Below are 24,719 nucleotides of genomic sequence, written 5' to 3' on the forward strand. Positions count from 1 at the left end.
CAGACCAAAAGCTTTTCCACAATTGCTTTCCCAGGGTTACTTGCTTGAGACGGGCAAGGTCTGAGCGACAGCTGGGAGACAAATCCAGCCCTGGTATGGGCAGCTTCCCTCAGGAACAAATTAAGGTCGTTCATCTATAAAATAGGTTTTGTGCCACAAATACCAGTGCGAGGACGGGCACACGGTCAGCAGCTCACCCCTCAGCTCCCTCCCAAAGGCAGGCAGGCGAGCCAAGAGGTGGGGGTGGCTCGGGCAGGTGCTGCAGGTGGCTGATGGAGACGAGCTGGAAGCCAGGAGCACCTGGTAGGGATGTGCCCACCCTCCATCACCTCACCACGAAGCCCATGATGTGCCATCATGGGCTGCCCAGAGAGAGCCAGAATTGGGAGTCTGAGAAATCCCTCCTGGGCTTCAGCATCCCGAGAGAAAATCCTCCTCCTCTATTCTGCCTTTCTCTCCCCCATCAGGCAGGTTTGCAGGCCATGCCAAATTTGTACCCGAGTCACCTGAAGGACCTGTGCGTGATTTAATTAATCACTGCACTCGAGTCCAGCCCAAGGCTTTGCCTTACCGACTGGAGCTGCAAATGCTTCCCGGCAGGAGCAGCTCCTGCCAAGGAGAGGAGGGAAGGAAGGCAGGGCAGAGCTCAGCTCTGTTTTCAGCTGCCACCACACATGAGAAGAAACCTTTTGAGACATCAGGGGGTGGAAAGAAAGAAGTCAGACAATATTAATTTGAAAAATATAAAATTTTAATAAAGGCTACATCTCTTAATTACAATAATTATTGTACCAAGTAATTTTTTTTTTAAATGAAACTCTTTATAATGCATAATTTACAGTATAAGTAGAACAAAATGCCATGGCAAAAGTCATGAGTACAGGACTTGTAATAAAAGGCATAAAATATATTTATACATAAACCCCTTAAACAAACAAGGGAAAGCTTGAACCCTGAATATAGGGCGACGCATGGCCTAGTAACACCATGCAGGCACAGGTACTGTACTGATTAAATTTTAACAACACTAGAGATAGTGTATTAATATTTCCACCATACATTTTCTACAATATATACAGACTTACACGAAGTAGCAATGGCAAACAGAATGCACAGATTAACTTAATCAACACAAAACCCAACTGTAGAAATGCAAGGTCCTCCTCGGGAAAGGGTCGCGCTGTCCTAACACCCACGCACACGCACGCACACGTGAAGCTTCCCAAAGGGCTGCAGAGAGCCTGGGCTGACACCTCCCATTGCCTTCAATGGGTGTCGTGAGGGTAAGGCAAAAAAAAAAAAAAACAAAAAAAAAACCAACAACAAAAAAACACCACCAAAAACCACCACACAACGAATCACACGCTCCACAACGATCTGAAAATACTCCTCGTCATAGTTACATGGCGTTTAAATAGAAGTTGTGCTAACATTGAAGTAGAGTGGCTAAGAAATTAGCTAGCTGTGTGGGATACATGCGGGTTTTTAACCTGGCTTTTGCCATGTGTCCTTTTGGGGTGTTACGTATGGAAATGGGAACTGGATGGCTCCTTCTACAGCTCTTCCACACTTGGGTTTTGCTCTAGCTCACCTCGACTGAGATAGGCGCTGGACACCACACGGCCCCCTCAACACTGACAGCAGCAAAGCAAAAACCTCACACCACAGAAATCCATGGACAAAATAGCAAGTTGGTGGTGTTATATTGCATCTAACGTATTTCATGCTTAAGACCTTTATTTCAAATTAGAGCAGCATAGATTAAAATGCACCGGTCTCTAGATGGATGGTAGGACAGTATTTTTATTTCTTTTTTATTATTATTATTATTATTCCTTTAGAAGTTTTATCTTCACTTGGAGAAATATTGGGCACAACATCGGTCCTTCCCTCCTCCCCCTTCAAAAAAAAAATCGTCAATGCGCTCCTGGCCATACTCCTAAATTTTAGATAGTGGGAACAATATAAAAAAATAAAATAATCCTTCCTCCCATCACCCCACTTCCCAGCCCCTCTCTTCTCCATTGTTAAAGCAGCATATCCAAAAACTGGACTTAAGGGAAAACAGACTGTTCAATAAATATCAATAAGGATTACTGTTAAGGTAAGCTATACATAGTTTCTCTTAGTCCATAGATTTCAGATCCCCAGGAAATCATATATTATGTATGGAAGTCTCTCAAACACAGTCTGCATCTCCAATAGCCAACAGTGGTCATGTTTTTAATAAATAGTTCAGGGTTTTTATCATCTCAGTACCCAACTCATGAATAATAAATGCCATTTTTTTCCTCTAAGGCTAATTCAGCAAAGTCTTCAGAGACTTCACTTTTTTTTCTTCATTGGTTCAAAACTTTCCTTCAGAGTTTTTTTCCTTGTCATCACTACTGTTGTGTGTCCAAAGACTTTTCTAGCTTAAATTTTCTTAAGAAACACAGATGCCATCAATCGATCCTTTCTACTTTCCCAAGAATCCTTCCTTCGTACATGGGCAGAATTGTTTCATCTTCCCAAATCTCTTCAAACACTGCACCACAGTCAAACTCGTCGCTTGCTTTTTTGAAGTAGTATCTGTGGTGAGGAGAATTAAAACACAGTTAAAAAAATCAAAAGGTAAAGTAAAGGATGCTTTGGCAGCTCTTTAAACCACAACATTTTCAATCTCTCCCTCCTAGGACACTCCTCCAGCTCCCAGCGTGGCCAGGAAAACCTCAGGGCAGGTCAGGTCCAGCAACATGAAAGCGTCCCCGGCTCTGCAGGGATGTGAGCGGGGACGGCGATGGGATGGAGGGAGCGAGGCTGAGCACGCTCCTCTGCAGTGACAGCAGCTTCTACAGCACCGTGAGTAAATCACACGCGTTGGCAGTGGGTATCCTTAGCAGTAAGGAAAATTAGAAAGCGCGGTGATTTCTGGTCAAATATCTTATTTAAAAAATAAATAAATACGATTTCAAAGCGAGGCATTCTTAAGGTTCCCCTCTCTCACCACCTTCTTTCTTTCATGTGTTTTCTTGTTTCAAAGCCTAGGCCCAACATTAAAATTAGCAACTGTTATTAAAAGGAGAGGCTTTTTAGGCATACAGATGGATTAAAAGAAAGCCTGCCCAGCTTCCTGCAAAGCAGCAGCTGAAACTCTGTGGCACTGCTACAGAAAAACTGGGAGCTCCCCATCAGAAACAACAAAGTGCCTAATTCACATATCCATTTTAAATGACAGAAACTACTGTATTTGTTTTCTGATGCTTCCTAGCGGTCACATGCAAAGAGCAACCCCAATCTAGCTTGCAAGACGTGACACCAGAAGGTCAAGTAGCAGTGTCCTGCATTCCTTCTCTTTTGCTTTGGGTCGTTAGATCATGAAGCCAATGCTCCCAGAGACAAAAAACACCCCCCACCCCTCCTGTGTCAAACAGTAAGGACCCCTCTATTATCCTGAATTAGACCGTTCAGCTTCTTGATTAAAGGTTCCTTTTATCCCGTTTCTAGCTTTCTTCCTTCTAAGGCTGCTTAATTGCATATGCACAAATGAAGGGCTTCCATTCAGAGGGGTAGCATTTAGGGAGCCTGTCCGTCTGCCACCGCACACCTCCTCGGACATGCCTGCTCCCTTGCTCTCTTGGAAAAGTGCTTTCCCATCTGATCACCAGAAATGGAAAAACCTTCATCAGAATTACCAAAAAAAAAAAAATCAACACTTCCCACACCCCTCCCCTGGCGTTTCCAGACAACTGGGGTTAGCAGCTGTTTGCTAGGTGAAAGTTTTTCAAAAAAGCAGAGCAAATTAAGCTCACTTTTACTGGGAAAACTGAAAAAGCCAGGGCACGCTGTTAGAATTTCGTTTTTAAGCAGGGAATGTTCTATTGCGCATTTTTAACATACGCAGTAAGGATGACTTTCATATCTATTTATTTTCAGGGTAAGTTAAAATTATTTTGGTAGGGGGATAAAAGCTGGCTTTTTGGTTACAGAGATTGAAGCAGCTACATTTAGTCAAGGTATGTTTAGGATTTATTTTTGTAAGGTCAGTCCAAGCTGAATTGACACATGTTGTGTCTTTAAAGGTTCAGCAAGGAAAACATCTCATTTAAGTTCCTCACAGCCTGCGCTCACTGAAGGCAATGGCACAACTCCCACCACCGTTAATGCTGCAGGTCAAGGCCACAATTCCCCAGGCCAGCGGGCTTGAAACAAAACCAAAAAAACAAGGAAAGTTTGAATGAATTACAAAGAACTTTCTCTTCCCTTTCCCCTTCTCCGCCCCTCTCCAGATAACAGCCGTTCTTCCCAATAACTTCCTCCACAAGCTGAAGTGCTGGCTGTGTTTACAAAATTTTTATTTGAGAAAACACGCTATGACCTTTTACATAATTACAACCTTATTTCACAGAAAAAAAGGGGAAAAAAAAAAAAGGAGAGGAGGCAAAGCAAAATCCTCCCCCACAACATCTTCAAACAAGTCGCTCTGCTCTTATTTGCTCAGAAATGGGCTTTCCATTGAAACATATTTTATGTGGCAAGCCTTGCTTTTCTTTTTTTTTTTTTGGACATCTGGCACCAATAGAGCCGAGCAGGCCTGGTGTTACAGCTCTGTTTTGAACCACTGCCATGTTAAGATTACCCGACACCACCCAGTTTTTGTGTGTGTGTGTGTGTGTGTTTGTTTTTTGTTAACGCCATCAGTATTAAATCACTGCTTAATTCCTTCTTTTTTTTTTTTTTTGGGGGGGGGGTGGGGTGGGGAAAGCAAAGCAGCAATTTTTTGCGGGGCTGCCCCATGGCCCAGCGGGCGCAGGCCTCGGCTTCGAGGAGGAGCAGTGACAGGGCCCGAGGTACCCGCCTCACAAACTGATTCAATCAATAAAGAATTTGGAGAGTCGAGCATTTATGCATGTCTTTGTGCATTAAATGAAAGGCAAAGGCTTCAAAGACATGCTTATTAAATGTGCCTTAAAAAGAAATCAATGCCAGATGTGACCAAAGCAGCCTAGTTAGTGCCTCCCCGTAACACACACGCTACTCTGGGCACTGCGGCCCTCTTCCCTGAAGGTCACCCGCAGTTTCACTCAAAGTCCAGCCAAAAGTCAAAGCTTAGATCAAAATGATTCCCTGGAGGTACACACATTTGTGTAATTAGTTTCACCTTGTGTCTGTGCAAGATAAAATACTGGGCACGTACCCAAGTTCCTTTTATAAATTTCAGTATTGTCTTTACCCAGGTGTAAAGGGGTGAGATCTAAGCAAAACATTGTTTCATCCTTGTCAGTCACTTAAAAACATTTTCTAAAGTAATTACAGTCTGACAAGGCACAAATAATTGCACCTGGAGGGGCTTTCAGGCCACAGAGGTTCTAGGATCCCACTCCAGCACTCAGTCATCGCACAAAAATTGTCACAGAAAACAAACACACACACAAAAAAAGATTATTTTTTTTAGAGGGGGTGGTGTATAGAGGGGTACTACAGCCACAGAGAACAGAGCAGCAGCAAACCGTGGTGAGGCTGAGCAAACTGGGCTGCAACTGGGTTACGGGGCTGCATCCATGTCTGTAGTGAGAGGAAATGCACGGTGGGCAGTGCGAGACTGTAAAAGCTGAGAAGTGGTGCAAGGGTGCAAGGAACACCAGCACCTACCCTGGAGGTTGTCCAGGTTGGGTGTACTTGCAGGTTGCTGCCATCTGATGGCAGCTGGGCGGGCTGCAAAGATGATTTGGGGGCAGGATTGGCAATATTTCAGCCCCAGCCTCACTGGGCAGCATCCAGAGACAGACCCCAGCTCAGCACCCCCCAGCCTGAGAGCTCCCCAGGGTGATTTCTGAGCTGCATAGGTAGAGTTTCCAAAGCTAAAGGGAAGCCAGCCATGGTGCACCAGCTGGAAAGTCCTCTTAACAAAACAAAATGACCATTTGGAGGTTAAATCCGAGGCTGCCAGTTACAGGGCAGGCTGCCTGGCTCTTTGAAGAAGTGCCAAATTCAGTGCAAATTCAAACCTTAAAGCTGGATCTTCACCCCCCCGCACAGCATGTACAAGAAGGGGCAGACAGATGATCCCACTAGCACCCAAATCCACTGGGAGATTACAGCAAAAAAACAGCCAACAAAGATACTGCCATGGGAACGGGAGCAAGGAAGGAGCAAACTGGCTAAACTGGGCCCTGGAAACCAGACACACAGGGTTCACTGGTGCTGTTTGAGGAAAAACCCAGTATCAATGGTGGATTTTTCCCCACAGGGCAGTGTTTTTTCCCCTAACAAAGAGAAAAGGCTTTTGAAGAGCTGAAACAAACTGGCTTGCACCTCAGCTACCTGTCTGCTCAGAAGCGTATCCCAGCCTTCCACTTACTGGATTTACAGCAACACTATTCAAACAAACACCAGGAGCTGTGGGACAGGGGTGGCCTTGTGCCCATTTTACAAACACACACCAAAAAATAATATAGTAGCAACAGGAGGACAGAACCAGTACGAATGTTGACGCCCCTGGTTTGTAAAGTGAACCCCACGACCCACCCCACTCCAGGGGCTCCAGGCCTTCCCTGCAAGGTGAGGTATTCACCTGGTAGTCAGCTTTTTTGGACCAGAGCTGTAGCACAAGGCTTGGCAGCCTGCGTGTTTATGCAACTTGGAAAGAGGCAGGGGAGGGAGAAGGAGAGGAGGTGGCCCAGTAGGCAAGCTGCTGCTCAGGGAGTGCAGCCTGTCCCATTGCTCCATCTCCAAGCTGCTCTTGGTTTGAGTGGGAAGAGAATAAGAATAGAAAAGCTGCAGGCTCCAAAAGGTGATGTAAATGTGTTGCTGTGGGCAGATCTGCAAAAATATCTGCTGATTCTTTTGTCTTATTTCAGTACATGAAAGAACAAACAAATGAGAAAGATTCTTACCTATAATTTCCCTTTTTGCTCAGCTGCTCTTTAAAGTGCCCAAGTGTCAGGCTCTGGGCCTTTAACATTCTCCTGTAGGGAATTTCTTCTCCGCAAAAAAAATAGGTGACAACCAACTCACTAGACTGAGAGGTGTGAACAACCGGGAGTTTCTTTGGCTCTTTGTGACTGTAAAACAAAAACAACACACACAAAAACTCTATTTTTCCACTTGAGAACAAGCAGTTTCACTGCGCTCAGTCTCCACGTAATGCTGGTCAGAAATACAGTGGGTGTGACCTGAAAGTCAGATATTCCTGTACTCGAGGTGAATTTGTCATGCTGTGTTTGCACAGCACTTAGCCCTGTGGGATGCTGGGCTCTGACAGCAGCTCCTGGTTGCTTTGATGGTGGAAATATCAGCATCACAAAGCGCCCAGCCTCAGGGTGCATCTGAGCTGCAGAGACTCAGTCCCAGTTTGTGGAGGGGAGAACTGAGGTTAGGAACTTGCTGTAAAATCAGGACCAAGGTCCAGATGAGCGTGCATAGGGCTCACCATGGGCTAAGCACCTCCCAGGCCCAAGCACTGTACATGTCTGATTTTAAAAGATTCATTTCATCTGCCTTCACACAAAGCATCTGACAAACTCCTTTCTCATGCACAACTGTACCTGCAACCAGCAACAGCTAACAGTAAAATTACTCCAAGACTTTTTCACCTGAAGTACACAGGTGATCTTATTTTTACTCGGGAACAGCAAGGATAAAATTAACCGGATCTTGTCGTTTGAAATTAAGGAACCCTTCTTAAAGAATGATTAAAACAATATTACACAGCAAAATGGCAACGCTCTGGTGAATGCCATGCAGCCAAATCTACAACTGCTGCTGAGGCAATGTACACTTGGCATGTCAAAAGGTCACAAAGTGTTAGTCCGCAGTAATTTAGTCTTCCTAATTTGTTCTAAGTCTTTGTAGAGTGGCTTCAGAAAAAAAGCTGCTAGCAAAGACAGCTGGTGGACTTAAGGTCAACCAATTAAAAATGAAAGGCTCTAGTCAGGTGGCTCAGTCTGGACTTCAAACATTACTCATTGCTTAAGATGAAGAGGGTAAGAAAGAAAACTTTAATTATTTAGGCCATTTTAGACCTCTCTGTAGCAGATTTCTTGTTAAAAGAACCATCCTGTAATTAGACTAATCCAATCTTTGTCCACTTTACAGGAATGCCAGTTAAAAAGAGCCAGAGACAAGATTTGAAAATGTTTTGTTCTTTCTTTAAGAAGAATGTTTGAAAGACTAAAACTTCAGATATAAAAATTTTCCCTCTTTTCAAAGCACAATCTATTTAATGAAAATAAAATTATTATAATATATATATTTCCCAATCCTTTTATCCATGTGCAATACTCACTCTTCTGTCATGAGACTTGCATTGCAAAAAGGGGTGTTTCCCCCCTGAACAGCAGCTGAGTGGTTTCGATCCCTCTGCTGATTTGAGGTTGAACATCTGAAGTTGGGGGGGGGGGGAACAAATGGGGGAGAGGAGACAAAAAAAAAGAAAAAGATCTTTTTAAAAATTGTTGAAATACGATCTGCTTAATTGAAATCTCCTGTGGGTCATTAAGTTCGCTCTTTGTATCAACCCTCATATGTTGTAAACAATCAAAGGAAGAATTAAAAATGCTGTGGGCTAATGATCCTTCCATACCCAAATGAATGATAACCAGTCCAATTCTCCACTTGGTATGTAGCTGGAGTCCGGCCCAGAGGAAAAATGGGCAAATTACAGCCATCAAAAGAGTGGAAGTAATAGCCTAGGATTCAAACTATTTGTGCCGGGGTAGGGTGGGGTTGGAATAAGGAGGCTCATCCTTGGGGCTTGGCCAAGCTGTGCCGTCATGCATCCCCACGGTCCAGCCCCATTCCTGATCTGGACCTCTACCTACACCGTGAGGAAGGCACCGTCCACGCGTTCACACGCGCCTGCTGCAGCCTTGCTAGCTCCCAGCCTCCGTTTGGGTGAAGAAGAGCACAACCAGCACCCAGCAAACACCCCTGGCTGACACTCCTACCCAGGGCAAACCCCCTACTGCTCCCCAGATCCCAGCACCAAACCCAGCCAGGGCCGCCCCGTCCCTCCTGCCGCCGTTACCGTTGCTTCTGAGGCTTGGAGACTTCGGCGAGCCGGCGACATGCTTCCTCCAACTGGGCGAGGGTGTTGGGTGGCGTGAGTGGGGGCATGGTGGGGTCCTGGACGAAGGGGTGGGCGGGCTGCACCCCCCGCGGGTGGCTGCCGGTCCCCCAGGGGTGGTGGCGGCCGGGGCGCTCGCTGGGGGCCCCCTTGGCGAAGTCGGAGCTGTAGGCCTTCTTTGTGCTTTGTGTGCTTGGGGAGGGGAAGAAGTCGGGTTAGAAAAGCTGGAAAATATGACTTTAATAGCAGCTCCTATTCTGCTCGCTCCCTCTCAAAAGTCTGTCATAACATGAAAGGAGGTTTATTGCCAAAAACATGACATTTTTGTGGTTTTTCTGGTTCTGCGGAACAGCTTTTATATTAAACCGGAGGAGCAAAGAGTCTCATTTGTTTTTAGCGATTGTAAAAATAGACAGCCCGTGTAATATATAAATATTTACCGGGAGCGATATTGCTGTAGACAGCTGCGTATTTACCTATGGGGCTTGTGCTTATTTTGTCTCTCGCTCTCCAGCATCCACTGCCAGACGTTCTGCGCCCGGTCCGCCTCCCCGCCAGGTAGCTGCACCCCTCCGGGGCCGGGCAGCCCCCCGTCCCCAGCCGGCAGGGCGACGCTCTCCGCTCCTCTGCCCGGCCTCTTGGTCAGCGTGCCCGTCCTGCTGGTGGCCAGAAGGGGACACGAGCCCGTGGTTAGTCACCTGCTCTGCCCCACGCACCCTGAGCAGCACCGACCACAACCCACCCAAGCGATCCCACTGCGGGAGGAGGGTGGGCTGCTGTCTTTTGGGTGGGTGGGATGGAGAAAGGCTCGCGGCTTACCCGAAGGGCTCCAGCGGAGGGAGAGGTGGGTCCGTGCCTTTCAGGTGGCCCTTGCACTTGGAGAAGCAGTAGTAGTCGCTGCCGGCAGGGCAGCAGCACTGTGCCCGCTGAGCCGCCTCCGCCTCGATCTGCTCCTTCGTCTTGGGTACGGCGTGGTGGTGGATGTAGTGGTGGTGGACGTGCTTGGTGGTCTGCTTGGTGATAAATCCCTTACCCAGGAGGGTGCAGGCGGCCGGCGAGGCCACGCCAGGCTGCAGCTTGCCTCCTGGCAGGCGATCGGGGGAGCGGGCGCGGGGGCTGTGCCGGCCCATGCCAGGGGACTGGCAGCCGGGGGTCTTCAGCACGCGGGAGAGGTGCTCGTCCAGGATGGCCTGGGGGTCCTCCTCGTAGCTGCCGGACGGCAGGAGCGAGAGCGGGTGCTGCGGGTGCTGGGGGTTCGCCACCTCCCGACTGCTCTGCAGGCTGGCGGGGAGCTCCGAGCCCTCCTTCTCCTCGTCCTGGAGGTGAAGCATTAGGAATAATTGAAGAGGTCGGGGAGTCAGCGAGACACAAGCTGGGACATCCCCACCCTGGCTTGCCCACCGCAGAGCCATCCCACGGGAGCTGCGCTCCCCCCTGTGCCCTCAGAGCAGGCAGGATACAGCCCTGCTGCCTCCCCCAGCCCAGCAGCATGCGGGATCTCTGCCCGGTCCCAGCAGGGTTAATCCTCCTACCTCCTTGATTTGCTGCAGCCTCTCCTCCAGACTGTCCATGGTTTCCTGCTCCTGCTTCAGCTTCTCCAGCCGGGAAATGAGCTCTGCAGCGAAGGCAGCCGGCTCCACCGGGGTCATCTCCTTGGGCAGCCGGTGGGTCCTCTACAAGGAGCGGGGACAGAAGGCACAAGGCATGTTTAGCGGGCGGCGCGGGGCGCGGGCGCTTAGCCGGAGCAGCATCGCCGGCCCCGCTACGCTTGTTGTGTATCCATGTTTGGATGAAAAAGACGACCGCAACTAGGCATGGTCTGCTCTGGATTTTTATGAGCTAGTGCTGTGGCCTCATGGAGTGACATCCTCCCCACCAGCGTTTGCCTTCGGCAGGAGCAGTTGGTCGCACTCTGAGGAACCCCCGCTTGTTCTCTCTGTAGTACAACCAGCCCATCAGTAGCTACTCTGAAGTAGAAAATCTTCAAAGACTGTTGTCAAACATCAAAAAAAAAAAAAAAAAAAAAAAACCTCTGAGGTGGGAGGGAGAGACTTTAACTCAAGGAATAAAGTGAGTATAAACAGAAAGGAGTTGGAAATTAAAAAAAATAAGATGGGGGAGAAAAAGGGAAAGAAAAAAAAAAAAAAGAAGTCAAACGGTTGCAGATCAGAGAAGTACTGGTAATTTATTTCCTGGCTACACACTGGGCACCTTTGAGGTAGTGTTGTCTCAACAGTGTCCTAGATCTCTTCCCCCCCCTCCATCTCTTTGTACAGAAAATGAAGAAAGCTGCTGCAGGCTAGCGGTGCTACACTGCTGAGCTTGGCTGCCTCAAGCAGATCTATCAAGGGAAAAAGGGAACATCTCCAAATCAAGTGCAGAATATAAAAAGGCAAAACGAGAATTTCTGCCAAAAGAAGCAAACATGGTAGGCAAATTGGGGGGGGGGAGGAAGGGAAAAAGAAAGCACCCACCTGACTCTCCCCTCCTTCCTGCCACCCCCACGCGCCCCCACTCCACTCCCCTCACCCCTACTTTCACTCTTTCCTTTTTTTTTTTTTTTTTTTGCTGAAAGCAGAAAGCTGAACTGCCAACTCTTTCACATACTACCCACCAGATGAGGTGGGGCCTCTCTCCGGCAACCACTTAGCTCCAGAAATGATGTGAGGGTAGAAAAAGGCCACTCTGCTGGAAATTGTCACTCTTACACAAGCTGGCTCTATTCAGTCCCTGATCAAAGCACTGCCTTACAGAGAAAGTCGATTTGCACGCCCTGGGACAAAATAATCTAATTTACAAGCTCAGGCTATAGAACTTTCTTTATGGAGGAAGGGAAAAAAAATACCAAAAAGAAAAACCACATAAACCACCCCCCTCCACCAGAAATATCATCTATGATTTCTTGCTGCTTAAGACAGCAGAAAGAGGAATTTTAGCATATTAATCTCAAGACAAGATAAGTTTATACTTGTCTGTGTAAACAGTTTATTCACTGCAGGAATCAGGAGCCTGCGAGTCAACTGAATTAGCAAGTCAGCGAGTTAATTTTCAAGAGCGAGGCAGCTCCACGAACTGGACCCCCTCAAAGCAAGGCAGCGAGAGTTCTGAAGGCACATATTTGCTGCAAATGTTTCTCTTTCGGGAGAGCCTCCTTCCTGCCAGCTGACACATGGGGTGCTTTTGAAGGCTGAGGGCGATGCGCGCAAGGCAAACCCTGGTCCGTGCGGCACCGAGGAGGTGTCAAGGCGGTGCCCGGCTCCTGCACCTGCAGCCGACGCTCTGCTGGACCTCACCAGAGCATCCACGCTTGAATTTAGACCAGGAGGGCAAATTCAGTGCCATGGAAGAGCCCTAATTAGCACCTGGCTTTCAGGTGATGACCAGATGCGCCTGTGCGTAAGCAGGTTTCTGCAAGGATGCTGAAAGCACACGGCTCCTGCCTGATGCTGAGCAAGGTCTTTCCTGGAAAGCTCTGGCACTGGACAAGGATGGAAACATGCCCCTCCCCTGCTCCCGTCCCTCCACGTGTTCCAACATCCCAAGGGTTTGTCCCAGGCCCTGCAGCTCCCACCTGAACTTACCGGAAAATGAGGTAGAGAAACTTGACCGTTGGCCTTAACGCTCCGATGCATCTCCCTCTGGAGCTGCTTCTTGCTCCCAATTCTGTACGGGGGGATCCCATCTCTGCACACGGAAGAGAGGTCACCGTCAGCTGGGGCTCTTGGATGCACGGCACGGCAGATCAGCCTGGCTTCCACGCCATCACCCCGGGCCCTAACCCAGCCAGTTCTCCATCGGCTCTAAAATACCCTGGGCTTGCTCCAGGCCCCTGTTCCCAGCTGCCCCAAGTGCCCTGGATGTCACCTGAGGCCAGGATAAGTCACCTGGCAGCTCGGGAAGGGGCTGTGCCACCATCTGCATGGCTGAGCAGCAAGCTGAAGGCAACTCCACAAGAAGAGGCCCCAAAGATCCCATTAGCTTCACTTCTGAGGCATCTCCCTGAAAGGCCCTTCCGCTGATAGGCCGAAGCTTTTGCCTTTCAGCTTTGTTGCAATTCTCACCGCCAAATTAGGCTGAGACCACAACTTTCTTCTAGCCCTAAACCACCCCATGGGACATGGGCACTACGGAAACAAGAAGAAGGAGGCTGGCGATGGATGGCCACCAAAGGGCTGCTCCCAACCTTTAGCCCTACTGAAGCTCTCGAGATGTTTCTCCTGCCCTGGGGCTGCCCAGCACCAGCTGGCCACTGCAGGGTGCAAGTAAACGCAGGCCATGCCCTTCGGCACAACGTCACTCGCCTCATGGCCAGAAAACCACGAGGAGAGGCCAGGAGAGGAGCACGGGTGCCAAGAGAGCACTGCACGGCCTGCTTGAGGTGACGCGGGGCGTTCTCATCCGGCCACGCAAAATAAAATAAAAAAATTCCCTCGGTTGGGATGAAAGGGCCTCCCGCAGACAGCGGGGACAACCAGAAGAGCGTGCCTGGAAATCCTGAATGTCTGCTGCCACCCCTTCCCTCAGACTCGTGGAATAACCTTGATCTCCGGCCCAGTCCCTTTCATCCCTCTGCCCCCACACCTTACTCATCCCCAGCACAGCAGAAAGCTGTGGTGGCCGAGCAGGCAGCAGCAGCCCCACGTGCCCAGGCCATGCTGGTGGTGCGAAGACACGTTTTGGGTGCATGGCCAGAGCCGACACACGAGGGGATGCCACCCCGGGGTGTCAGGTCCCTTGTCTGGAGGTGATGGCTAGATCCCACCGCTCCACGCTCACGGGTTGAAGCGCCCTGTCTCAGGCCTTCGTGAAGAGCTCAGCTAATCCTTCAGTGGCTCTTGGAGTGACTGTTTTGATGGGCAAGACGAAGTCGCAAAGCCCAGAGTGAAAGAGCAGAACAAATTCATCTTCGTGAACTTGGAAAAATCTTGATAACGAGAGCAAGCACGCTGGGAGCCCACAGGCAGTCTGTGATGCCACAAGATGATCACCAGGCTCCTGCAGACGCAGCCTGTGAGCGTGCATTGTGCTCCAAGTGAAAGGAGCTGATTGTGCCCCCTGCACAACACGGGGCTGCCTTGTGGGGAGGCAGCTGGCCGTGGCCACCAACCGCAGCTGCTGGTGGCCCCCAAGTGTTTGTGCTCCGTGCGTGGGCACCTGACTTGCTTGCATGAGCCTGGGGGAAGGATGGGGAAGAGCAAATCCTGAGTGAAAGCCAACTGAGCTGCACCTTCAGGGAAGCATCTGTTCGCTGAGGCTTGCTGAGATAAAGGTCTCTTAGGGAAGACCTTCAGTACGGGGAATAATGAGTAAAACAGACATTTGAAAGGTAAGTCAACGCCAGGGTGAGCACATTACCTGCACCCATACAGAAAGGTCTAATCCCGTTAGCAGTCAATGGCAGAGGAGGTGTCCTCCATCAGTGGCAGCCCCAGAGGGGAGTGCAGGGGGGATGCTGAGGGTCTGTGCTCAGCACCCAAGGCCACGACCAAGGGACAAGGAGGAGCTCCTCACCTCCCTCCCGCTGGGTCTGCCAGCAGGAGATGCCATCCCCACATCCCCAGCCCTTGTACCAGGCTGGGTGCAGCTCTCCTTGTGGGGTGTCCCCGTGTTCCCTGCGCTGTGGGACCACCTCTGCCCAAAGGGTTGGTCCATGAGCGAAGGAGCAGGAGCTCCAACAGGAGCCGGGCAGGGTGGCTCGAAAAGGAGGAGAAAAGCAAAGCCCTGCAACAGTCGACTCAAGAGCGCGGCTCCTCTCTTTATTTAAGATCTGCCCTTGTTCAGGTCGGTGTGAAGGCCGCTCCTTTCCCCTAAACCTCCTCTGGTTGCACAGCGGAGCCCCAGATCAAGCCTCCTGCTCCCTGCTTTTACAGCCCTGCCTTGTCAGAAGAGTTTTACAACTTGTAACGAAGTGCAGAATTAAAGGAAAAAAAAAAAAAAAAAGGTATTTCACTGTGATGGGAAGGCAGTGCAGCTTGGGAAAGTCAGCCTGGAGAATGAGGAGGGACTTTTATAGCCAGTTTGATGAGTGCTTTCTAAATCTGGGCCTTCCACATGAAATGGGGGAGAACGGACAATGCCAGATTAGAAGGGCTGAACAAAATGTGGTCACCTACTGCAGGAGGGACAGGCAGGCAGAGCTGCAGCCAGGCTAAGTACAGCCAACAGATACGGTGGGGGGCAAAACCCCAACCCCCCTTGATGAGGAGAAAGTGCCTTTAAAACAAAAAGGCTGGGCTTTGCCAGAGGCTCCAGCACAAAACACGGGTTTAGGGTCAATGCCAAGCACGAAGGTGCTCCTCTTGGTGCAGCCTCTCCCCATGCTCCAGCAACAAACATTTGCACTCACCTTCTTGGCTACTGAAGGCTGTGGGCTGAGGAGCTACAGGGTTTAGGCACTAAATAGTAGAGTTTAATTATAAACATTTCAGCTAACCAGGCTGGGGCTAAGCCAATCTTTTTCTGGGGGAAATACTAGTTTGAAGTCTTCTACCCAGTCAGCTGCCATTTAAGCTGAGCCAATTATCTTAGCCTTTTGACTCAGATGTGCCTGACCTAACCTGAATGTAGTTTTACTGCTGCTTTGAAATATCAGACTCATGCGCATATGCATTCACTCCCATCTTCATTTGGCAACGGCTCTGAAACAAGCCTCTGATCTTGCCAACATCAAAAGCCTGGTTTGTAAGATAAGGTAATATTTGAAGTTTGCTCAGCAGCATTCCCCTGTGTCCAAAGTAAATCCATAAATAAGATATAAGCAAATAAAAAAAAATCCCCTTTCCTCTCCCCCCCCTCCCCAATCAAGAAATGGAAATATACATTTGCATGATGCTTTGTGGCTGTTACAAAACATAGGCACACAGGCTGATCCCTGGCATCTAACATAGAAAAAAAATAATAAAAAAAGGCAGCTTGTGCATTATTTGGAGACCTCTCCAAAGTCCGGCACAGTTGAGGTTTTAGATATATTTTTTTAAAAACTGCCTTTGCTGTTACGTCTGACAGACTTTTCCAGAACAAGTTTTTGCTCTTCAGTCGATACCAACGCAAGCCAAAGGAACTCATTTCCATTCGCCCTGGCGGAGCAGAATAAAACCGGGTCCCCTGCTGAAAAAGTGGCAAAGCCTGGCAGCAGGAGAGCCCCCTGGCACGGCCCGCAGGAGCCGTGGGGCTGGTGCCCCCACCGCATGCACGGTGCCTTCAGGAGCCGGCAGAGCCAGGTGCCAGGAACTAATCCCAAATGTTTTACTGCCATCTTGGCAGCGGCCCTCCGTCTCCGTAAAGGAAGTTTTACATCAGCCTTATACTTCAGCCGAGCCTCAAGAAGTGCCAATTTACCTCTCCGGCTCCCAAAACACAACCGCCTCGCTACCCGCCCGCCCCCAGCCCCGCAGATGGAGCGGGGACGCCCGGGGAAGTGGCTCCGCAGCAGGACCCGGGCCTTTGGCAGGGCTGCTCCCCCCCTCCAGCCGCCCCCCAACCTGGAGCTGTGGGCAGTTTAATCAGCCAAGCTTCCCCAAACTCTCACAGCCTGCACGGGCTATTGTTATGGCAGGAAAAAACAGGCAGGCTTCTTTCATGCGCTGCTTTATGGGGAGCTCCTATTCACTTGTTCAAGGGAATTTCAAAGCGGGCTGCTACCCTCTTATCCCCGCTAAGCTCCCCTGGACTAACAATGGGCTGAAAGCGATTCAGTTAAGCCTTTCATCCACCATGCACTTTATTTCTCACTCAGTGCTCTCATCTGTATAAGGCCTACAATTGGCATTGCTGTGAAGAGAGGGTATAATCCTAGCCCTGTGAATCCCAAGTGACCCTACACTGGTCCAGAAATGACTAACCCAATGAATGCTCTGTTGACACATGATCACATACAACCAGAGCCAGTAAGAAGAAATAAAGAAGTCACCCTATGATTCAGCTCTTTTATTTAATGCCAATATTGTTCAATAAGGGAATCTAGTGGGACAACAAACTATTTTTTTCCATAATATCAGTTCAAAACACACTTGTGCATTAAAAAAAAAAAAAAAAGAAATAAAAAAGCTTTTGTTTATGCATCAAGGATTTTTGGTAAATCCTGTTTTCCATTGTGCAGCATCATGCAGCACTGCTGACTTAAAAAACCCAGAATGCAAATCTCCCCGAGGGGAGCACGGGAATCGCTGGCCACAAGTGACAGAGGCACTGGGGAAGTTTCACTGGTGAGAGCAGAGCGCAGCGCTGTTATCTGGCAGGTTGGTTTTTCTAGAGGACTCGTACTTAAGTGAAGATCATGAAACACAAACGGAAGCATCTGCCTTCTATCCAGTTGAAGAAAATGGTCCTTAAGAGCACTGTGCGAGCCCTGCTGTCTCTTCTACCCCCAGACACAAAAGCCCCATTTCTCTCCTGCTGGGGAAGGCAAACTGGGGAAGAACAGTCGCACACCGCACTCCCAGCTGCACACTTCTCAGCAGAGTCAGGAGGAAAGCACAGATCCTGCAGTTCCTGGGCTCAGCCACAAAACCACCTCTCATCCCTACCCTCCGAACACACTCAGCCCTGCTCCACGCAGCTCCATTCAAATGGCCCTTTGAAGACTGCCCCAGCCACACTAGATGAGCAGCTATTTGCCCCTTCAGGTCACTGGCCCTATTAATGTACATTCTGCCATTACCAATGAACCTTAATTACAGCAAGTACTTCCTACAGGAAGCAATCTCCTTCTCTTTGATGACTGATAGCTAGTTAAGGAAGCCTGGCCTTAAGACAGAAGGCACAGGGAGATGCCCTCCTGGGTTAGTCAGGCAGCACTACCAGCACAGGGGAAAACACATTTGCTCAGCTGCAGCTGCACAAAGCCAACAGAGGGTTCACCACCTCACTCCACCCAACACCTACGGCGACAGCACGAAGCACGAGGCTGCCAGGCCTCGCTACGCCCCCCAGTTTGGCAGGACCCTCGCTCCCACCAGTCCCTACCACGTTATCAGCACGGATTTACGGGTGGCACGTCCCAAAGGGCCCGAGCAGGACGGGATACTCACACGCTGCTGTCCGTCATCGACATGGAGTCGTCCGTCAGGGCATCACTGGATATTTCGCTGTCGTTTGCACTCGTTGCGGGGGCAAAGACGTAGCCGGAATTCACATGGTAGGGGTTAACGGGGTCGTTCCTCTTGAAGGACCTAGGGATGAGCAAAACAGGAGTCCAGTTACCAGTCAGGCTTGTGCTGGAGGACAACACACAGGTTTAAGGGCAGCACTCTCCTTTTGGGAACCATGGACCAGCTGCTCAGGCTCTTGAGGAACAACCAGCCATCCACTGCCTGGGCAGCGTCTAAGAGCATCCAAAGACCAACCTTAAAGATGTTGCTTTTGGCGTTGGACATGCAGTTTAGAAAATCCCATGAAGCACTCTGGCAAAAAAATTAAATCCCCTGGGTGCTCTGACCCCTTTAGAGAGTTGCTCCTTAGAGCTTGGTGCTGCTCTGCTGTTGGCATCAGCAAGCACAAGATCAAGAAGTTCAGAGCTCAGGTCCCACTGCACTCTGCTGAGAGTCCAGCTAATAAATGCTTCAGTCTGCACTGAATGCAGGAGTTAGGGGCCCTGTGGGAGAACCCGTTGTGGTATCTGTGTGGCCTGCAACAGAACTGCCCAGAACTGCTGGGGCAGGACCACCGTGGACCACAGAGAGCACGGCCACAGCCACCATCTACTGCCTCCACCTTGGCCTCCCAGAGGGCTGCCATCTTCCCCGCACTATAAAGAGCCCCAATTTGAGGAGAATCAACTAATTCCTCAGTTTGGGGTTTATTATGTTTAGGGTTGGGTGAGGGGAGAGGAGGATGGGAGTGCAGGACCAGCACGATGTGCTGTGGGTGGTGCTTTGAAGGGGAAGGTGGCAGCAGCTCGAGTTAATGGTTACTGACACCAACACCACGGGCTTGGCAAACCCAAAAAGCCCCAGAGGGGTGTTTGAGCTGAGCACCCAGGAGCAGACACGAGGAATTCAAGGCGATGGCACGGTGGTGGCACCAGCAGTGTCACCGTGTGGGGGAAAACGTGTGTCCCTGTGCCCGCTGGGGGCCACCTCCAGCACCCCCAAGGTCCCAGCCAGGATCAATAGGATCATCTTGGGCAGGCGATAAGGGGATTAGGCAGGGAGCTTCTGAAGCTGCGTGTTAAGGTGCACATTTTGTTCCTCTGCGAGGGAAGATGGGGCTGTTAAGCTTCCGCCTTTGTATATCAAAGCAAAGGGCCTTGTCATCTGATAAGGACTGCTGATTTTAATAATTAGGGCCACTTACCCAGGACTTGGGGGCCTAAGGAATGTGCCAGCAGGCTCGGCAGGTTTTTTAATGGGCTTTCAAGCTCCCCACCCCCACGGCGGGGCTGGATGCAAGCGAGCAGCAGAGCGGCCCTAATGGGGAGCAGCAGAGCCCTCCTGCCGCTACCCACCCCATCGCCACCCACCCCATCACCATCCCACTCGCCTGGGCTTTGCTCCACTCTCACAAACATCCAGCCTGCCCCACCGGGAGAACAGGAGCCTTTACAAAGGCTGAGGTTAAAAAAAATAATGAAAAAGGCAAAAAAAAAGAGGGAAGCATGGGGGAGCTGATGGGCCTCTCTGGTATGAGGCGCGGGGCTGGGGCTGCTCGCAGGTATTCAGCCCAGCCGGGGCTGCATTCCTTTCCGAGGGAGGCCAAGACGTTTCTGATGAGGAGATCAAGATGTTAAAAAATATATAGCCAAAAAAAAAAAAAAAAAAAAACAAAAAAACACCAAAAAATGAGATAGCGAGGAATGCCACAGGAAAGAAGTTAAATCTTCAAAGATAAATTAATTCCACATGTGGGCGAAACACTAAGTTATCCCACTACTACTCCAGAAAAGTTCCTCTAGAAACGTGCAGCCTCCTGCTCAGCGTCAGGGGGACGCTGGAGTCCCCGTGACACTGCCCAGGTCCTCGGGGGGCTGCTGGGCTGACTGCACGGGATGCAGCTCATCGTGGCTTTGACTTGAAACCAGCTGGGGTATAAGGAGAGCGTCCAAGGACCATGGGGCTCGGTGGGGCAGGATGGTCCCCAGCCCAGGACCACTGCCATGCCCAGAGGGGTCTGTGCTGCCATGCCCAGGCGGGCTGTGCTGCCATGCTGTGCTCTCCCCGTGGATGCGATTGCTGGAGAAGCTGCGGTGGGGGCGGAGGCAGTGGCTCCGTATGAACACGGCACAGGGCGAGGAGGTGTGTCCAAACGCAGCGTTTGGGAAGATATAATTAGAGAAAGTGGCCAGAACTAACTCATCTTCCCAGGCAGCACCGGGCTGCAGCACTGCATTACCTCCCAAAACCCCAGACACAAAAACCCCCAAAGTTTACGATTTTTTTTAAAGCTCCCCCTTCGCCACAGCACCCTCCAGAAACCCCCACACACTTTATGCAAAGCAGCCCCCGCCGGTTTGCTTGCTTTAATTTTTATTTTAATTCGACCACCTTACTCCAGTAATTGCACCCAGATGCACCGAGCTGCCTGCGAGGGGTTTAAATTCCAGGGGAGAGCGGTGGGCTCCTGCTGCAGATGCTGTGCCCAGGCACCCCCCCACACCCCCTAGAGCCTCCAAACCCCACATGCAAAGTGTTTTCAGCTGTCAGGGAGCAGTTGCTCTGTAGTTTTGAGAAGGCAGCCTGATGTTTCCCCCACTGCCCTTATCCTGATGCTCGGGCAGCTCCGTGCGCTGCGTTGGGCCAGGGGCACAGCAGAGGTGGTGCATGGCCCTGAGAATTTCAGGGGCTCTTGGTGCTATCCCCTGTTAGAAGGTGCAGTTGCAGAGTGTTTTGTTTTGTTTTTTTTAATCACCAAACTCTACTTCCTCCAAATGAAAGCGCTCTGGCAGTTCAAACCCCAGGTTTACACAGAGAGAAGTGAAAATCTACAAGGAGCGTTTTGAGGCAAAACTGAATCTCATTAAGTGTTTCCTTGGGACAAACATCACCGGGCAATCACAGGTTTAAAGGCAAAAAAAAAAAAAAAAAGGAAAAAAAAAAGCCTGCACAAACGTGAAAAAAAAAAAGTGTATTTTAACAAAACTATGTTAATCACAGCTTCCATGCTCTAATTGTAGAACACTGCTCGGAGCATAGCTTTACAATGGCATCATTTACTTTGATAATTGAAGCCAAACTCGGTTCCAATAACTTCACACAAAACGAGCTCCACCGGCGGGTTCTTTCAAAGGCCAGGAAGCCCTCGGAGCCGGCAGAAGGCCATCTGCAAGCCCCAGCCTTCCCCGAGCAAGGCCAGCCCCACTGATGTTAGAGCCCAGAGCTTAATGGGAGGCAGATGAGTCCACCTTGGCCTGAACAAAAACACCCTGTGCGGCGGCGCTGCAAAGGAAGGAGCCCGGCTCTGTGTACACAAACTCGTGCATGATAAATTTAGAAGCGCGTATAAATAATAGCTGGAATTCCTGGACAATGGGGCCAGGTCCAACGCTCTCGGCGGCGCGGGGAGGCCGCTTTTAACCTCCCCGCAAGGCGCAGGGGAGGGCAGGCGCTCTAAAAGGACGAGAGCTCTCTAAGTGGAGAATATTTCCTGTGTTAGGGCTCCAGATACACCAGGCAGCGATTCGCATGCACGTGTTGTCACTTCACTTCTCTTCCTGGCCGGTGCTGGTGCTGGGGCCAAAGTCTTGCAGCTCGCCTGGTTTCTGTGGTCTCCAGCTTGCCATGCTTTTGGCCGTGACTCCGTGCCCTGGGCTTTCCAGGTGGTCTCCCATCCAAATGCTGGGCTGGCCCCAGATTGCTCAGCTCCTGGGATCAGGTGCACTCAGCCCGGCTTCTGCTGCTCTGGTCACACCGAAACCCACTGATGGAAGTGGGAAGAGCTTGCACAGCACTTGCAGAACGTAACACGCTGGGGAGGAGAGCAGGAATCCTTCAATTCCATCGCACATACTAGGAGGGAGGTGTGGTTTGGCCGCTCACCAGGAAAGCCTATGTGTAAGCTTCAGCTCCAATCCTAAATGCAATCCTAAATGCTGAGCGATGAGAGATAGCCCGTCCATATGCTCATCAGCTCCTAGCACATGCACGCACAAGTGGCTTCACAAACGGACAGCTTGGGGAGGGACCCAGAAGCATCTCAGCTTGACCTCCCTCTCTTTGCATTGAGATCTCCTGGCCCCATGGAGAGCAAACGCTCCTGGAAACTCAACAGAAGGTGATCAAAGCCAAAGGCACCACCTCGTGTCCTGGGAGGGTAGATCTGATGCGTGAGGAGCAAGCTGCACTAATCCTCGGTCAAAAAGAAAAGGGATAAAAGGCAAGGGGGGAAAAAAAAAAAAACCCACAGCACTCATCGGGCAAGGAGCCACAGTTGTGTGAGAGCTCTCACGGACAAGGAGCATGTGGGTTTTCAGCAGGGCCTGCAGCACTGCTAGAACATTACAGCCAAAGCCCTTCCAGCTCCAAACACCAACAAAGGCTGCAAGATAAAAGCATCCAACATCCCCCTCCTGGAAAGCAGGCGGAGGGGCAGCAGTTCAAGCCAGGTTCTGCAGAGCAGCAGCTGCTCAGGCAGCGACACGGCGAGGCACGAGACGAGGATCCCCCCAAAAACCCCACGTCCCCCACACGCCAGCTGCCAAGCGGCGCCTCCGCCCCGCGCCGTCTCCCAGCAGGAGAGCCCCCGAGGCCACGGCCCTCCCGTCCCACACCCACGCTGCCGGCTGTCACCCCTCCAGCAGAGGGGAAGGACCAAAACCGCCTCGTTCAGCCCCACAGCATCGCCCCTGCAGCTCGGAGAAGCCCTCCCAGCTCCTGCTGGGGCAGGAGGAGGCTCGGGCTCGCAGCCCCGCACCAGGAAGCCCTGCACAGCTGGAAGCTCTCTGCAGGGCAGGAGGAGAGAGCACTCCAGCACAGCCTCCCCTGCGAGGCAGAGCGCAGCCCAAAGCAGCCCGCTGCCCTTTGATGTCCATGAATCACAGACACGCTCTCAAAATTCCTGTAAACGAGATGTCAAACACTTACCCTAGCAAAACCCAAACTCCTCGTCCAGCAGACAGGAGCGCACATCTGCCAGCAGAGCCCTCTCCTCTCAACCCTGATTCAACAAGCCACATTTATGGTAAGGGTGGGGAGAGGAAAGAATACATTTTCAGAGGATTATACAACTCATCATTTGCTCATCAGAGTCTCTCTTCCCCATCCCCCTTCTCTCGGAGAGGGCTCTGGCTCTCCTCACCCTCATCTCCTCACCTCATCATCGTTTCTTTTGCTTCCAACAAAAGGAAGGGGTCGGGGTGGCAGACGTGCCCCTACCGAGGGCACCAGACTGTGCCATCCCATAACCCACACCATCCTCTCCAGCTGCCATTAGGCACAACCACGTCTCGCAAGTTCAACTCTTGAGTACACAGCCAAGGGGAGAGCACCAAAGACCTGCTCTTACTCCACACCTGGGATGTCTGCGCTACCTTCAGCACTCCAAATTAAGTATCCCTCTGTATACGTTGGCTCGAAGCCACCCGAAATGGCTTTGACACGATACCAACCGCGAACGCGCCGAGAGAGGCTGCCTATCACACAACCACCGCCAAAATAAAAGAAGATTTTCTGCAAGTTGCAGAGTTTGATGTAGTAAGTGCATACATTTCCTGCTCCACGACCGCACAATTGCTTCCCACATAACCAACGTAGTTAAACGCTGGCTGATGGTGAAGTTGGTGGACGAGTAGGTTACATTATTCATGTGTCTATGTGATCCTCTCTACTCCTGCGCTTAATAGGTTTGAAAGTTGAACCAATAATTAACGTATGTCCGGAGGACATAGTTGCTATGAAGTTTTTGATCTATAAGAGAACTGAGAGAGCCAACAGAGCTCAAGAGCACAGTATCTTGTTTTCCCTCTGCAGAGAAGGGGAAAAAAAAAAAAAAGGAAAAGCCAACGCCCCCCAAATTCCACAGCACTCGGAGGTGCGTGAAGCACCGTGTCCCCTGCGAGCCCAGCCTTCCCCGGCCTCGCTGCTCGCCACCCACCAGCCTCTCCAAAAGCAGCCTCAAAGTCCTCAAAGTTCACCCAGAGCACGAGTCCCACGGCTTCCCTTACCTGTAGCCGCTCTCAATGGTTTCCGTAGCTCTGACGTTCGCTGTAACCCTCAACGTCTTGCTGGATAGTCCAACCACCGAAGGCAGGATTTTGTTTTTAAAGTCTGCACAGCTCCATTCCTCTTCTTCATTCAAGGTCGGGAGATAGCCACAGACAACTTTTAAGCTCCCCAGTCCGTTGCTGTTGATGTAAGCAGGATTCTCTCCTCCACTCCTTACATATTCGAGGTATATATCAGAAGTTAAAAACATCTGGTAAGCATTTTCCTCCATCACAGTCTGAATCTCAGTCTGTGCCTGATCAAACATTATAGAATCTATCTGCTGCTTCTTGATGCTATCCCTTATGTAGGTCTTGGTAGCAGGCTTGAGCTGCTTGGAGACAATGCTGTTGTTCTCGATGTACCTTTTGTATATAGCTTTGGCTACTCTTAAAGTTTTGGTATCCTTAAGGTCCATCTGCCTGAAGCCATTGCAGGCAAACCAGAAGTCTAAGGTATCCACACATTTTTCCCTTTCCAAGAAGGTCCGAAAAAGATAGGCACCATCTTGATCTCCCAACAAGGAATGCAAGGATTTG

The 24,719-nt window shown here is 50.4% G+C and overlaps 1 protein-coding gene across 2 annotated transcripts in view; it reads right to left on the reverse strand.

Moving 5' to 3' along the window:
• Positions 1 to 741: 741 nt before the first annotated feature.
• The window catches only part of AXIN2 (axin 2), a 25,560-nt gene continuing 1,582 nt past the window's right edge, over positions 742 to 24,719 (reverse strand). Inside the window, exons 2-11 of one of the 2 annotated variants that reach the window (XM_082774722.1) lie at positions 24,141 to 24,719; positions 18,076 to 18,216; positions 12,628 to 12,730; positions 10,579 to 10,719; positions 9,866 to 10,362; positions 9,523 to 9,702; positions 9,008 to 9,238; positions 8,267 to 8,362; positions 6,876 to 7,043; positions 742 to 2,571 (exon numbers count right to left, since the gene is read on the reverse strand). The exon at positions 24,141 to 24,719 is cut by the window's right edge and continues 351 nt beyond it. In XM_082774722.1, the coding sequence (XP_082630848.1) occupies positions 2,445 to 2,571; positions 6,876 to 7,043; positions 8,267 to 8,362; positions 9,008 to 9,238; positions 9,523 to 9,702; positions 9,866 to 10,362; positions 10,579 to 10,719; positions 12,628 to 12,730; positions 18,076 to 18,216; positions 24,141 to 24,719 (2,263 nt within the window). In that variant the 3' untranslated portion in view covers positions 742 to 2,444. Of the gene's footprint in view, positions 2,572 to 6,875; positions 7,044 to 8,266; positions 8,363 to 9,007; positions 9,239 to 9,522; positions 9,706 to 9,865; positions 10,363 to 10,578; positions 10,720 to 12,627; positions 12,731 to 18,075; positions 18,217 to 24,140 lie in introns of both variants that reach the window. The other variant, XM_082774721.1, reaches the window with a different exon arrangement.

The sequence above is a fragment of the Aythya marila genome, assembly GCF_965140915.1.
Source record: "Aythya marila genome assembly, chromosome: 18".
NCBI classification, from domain to species: Eukaryota; Metazoa; Chordata; class Aves; order Anseriformes; family Anatidae; genus Aythya; species Aythya marila.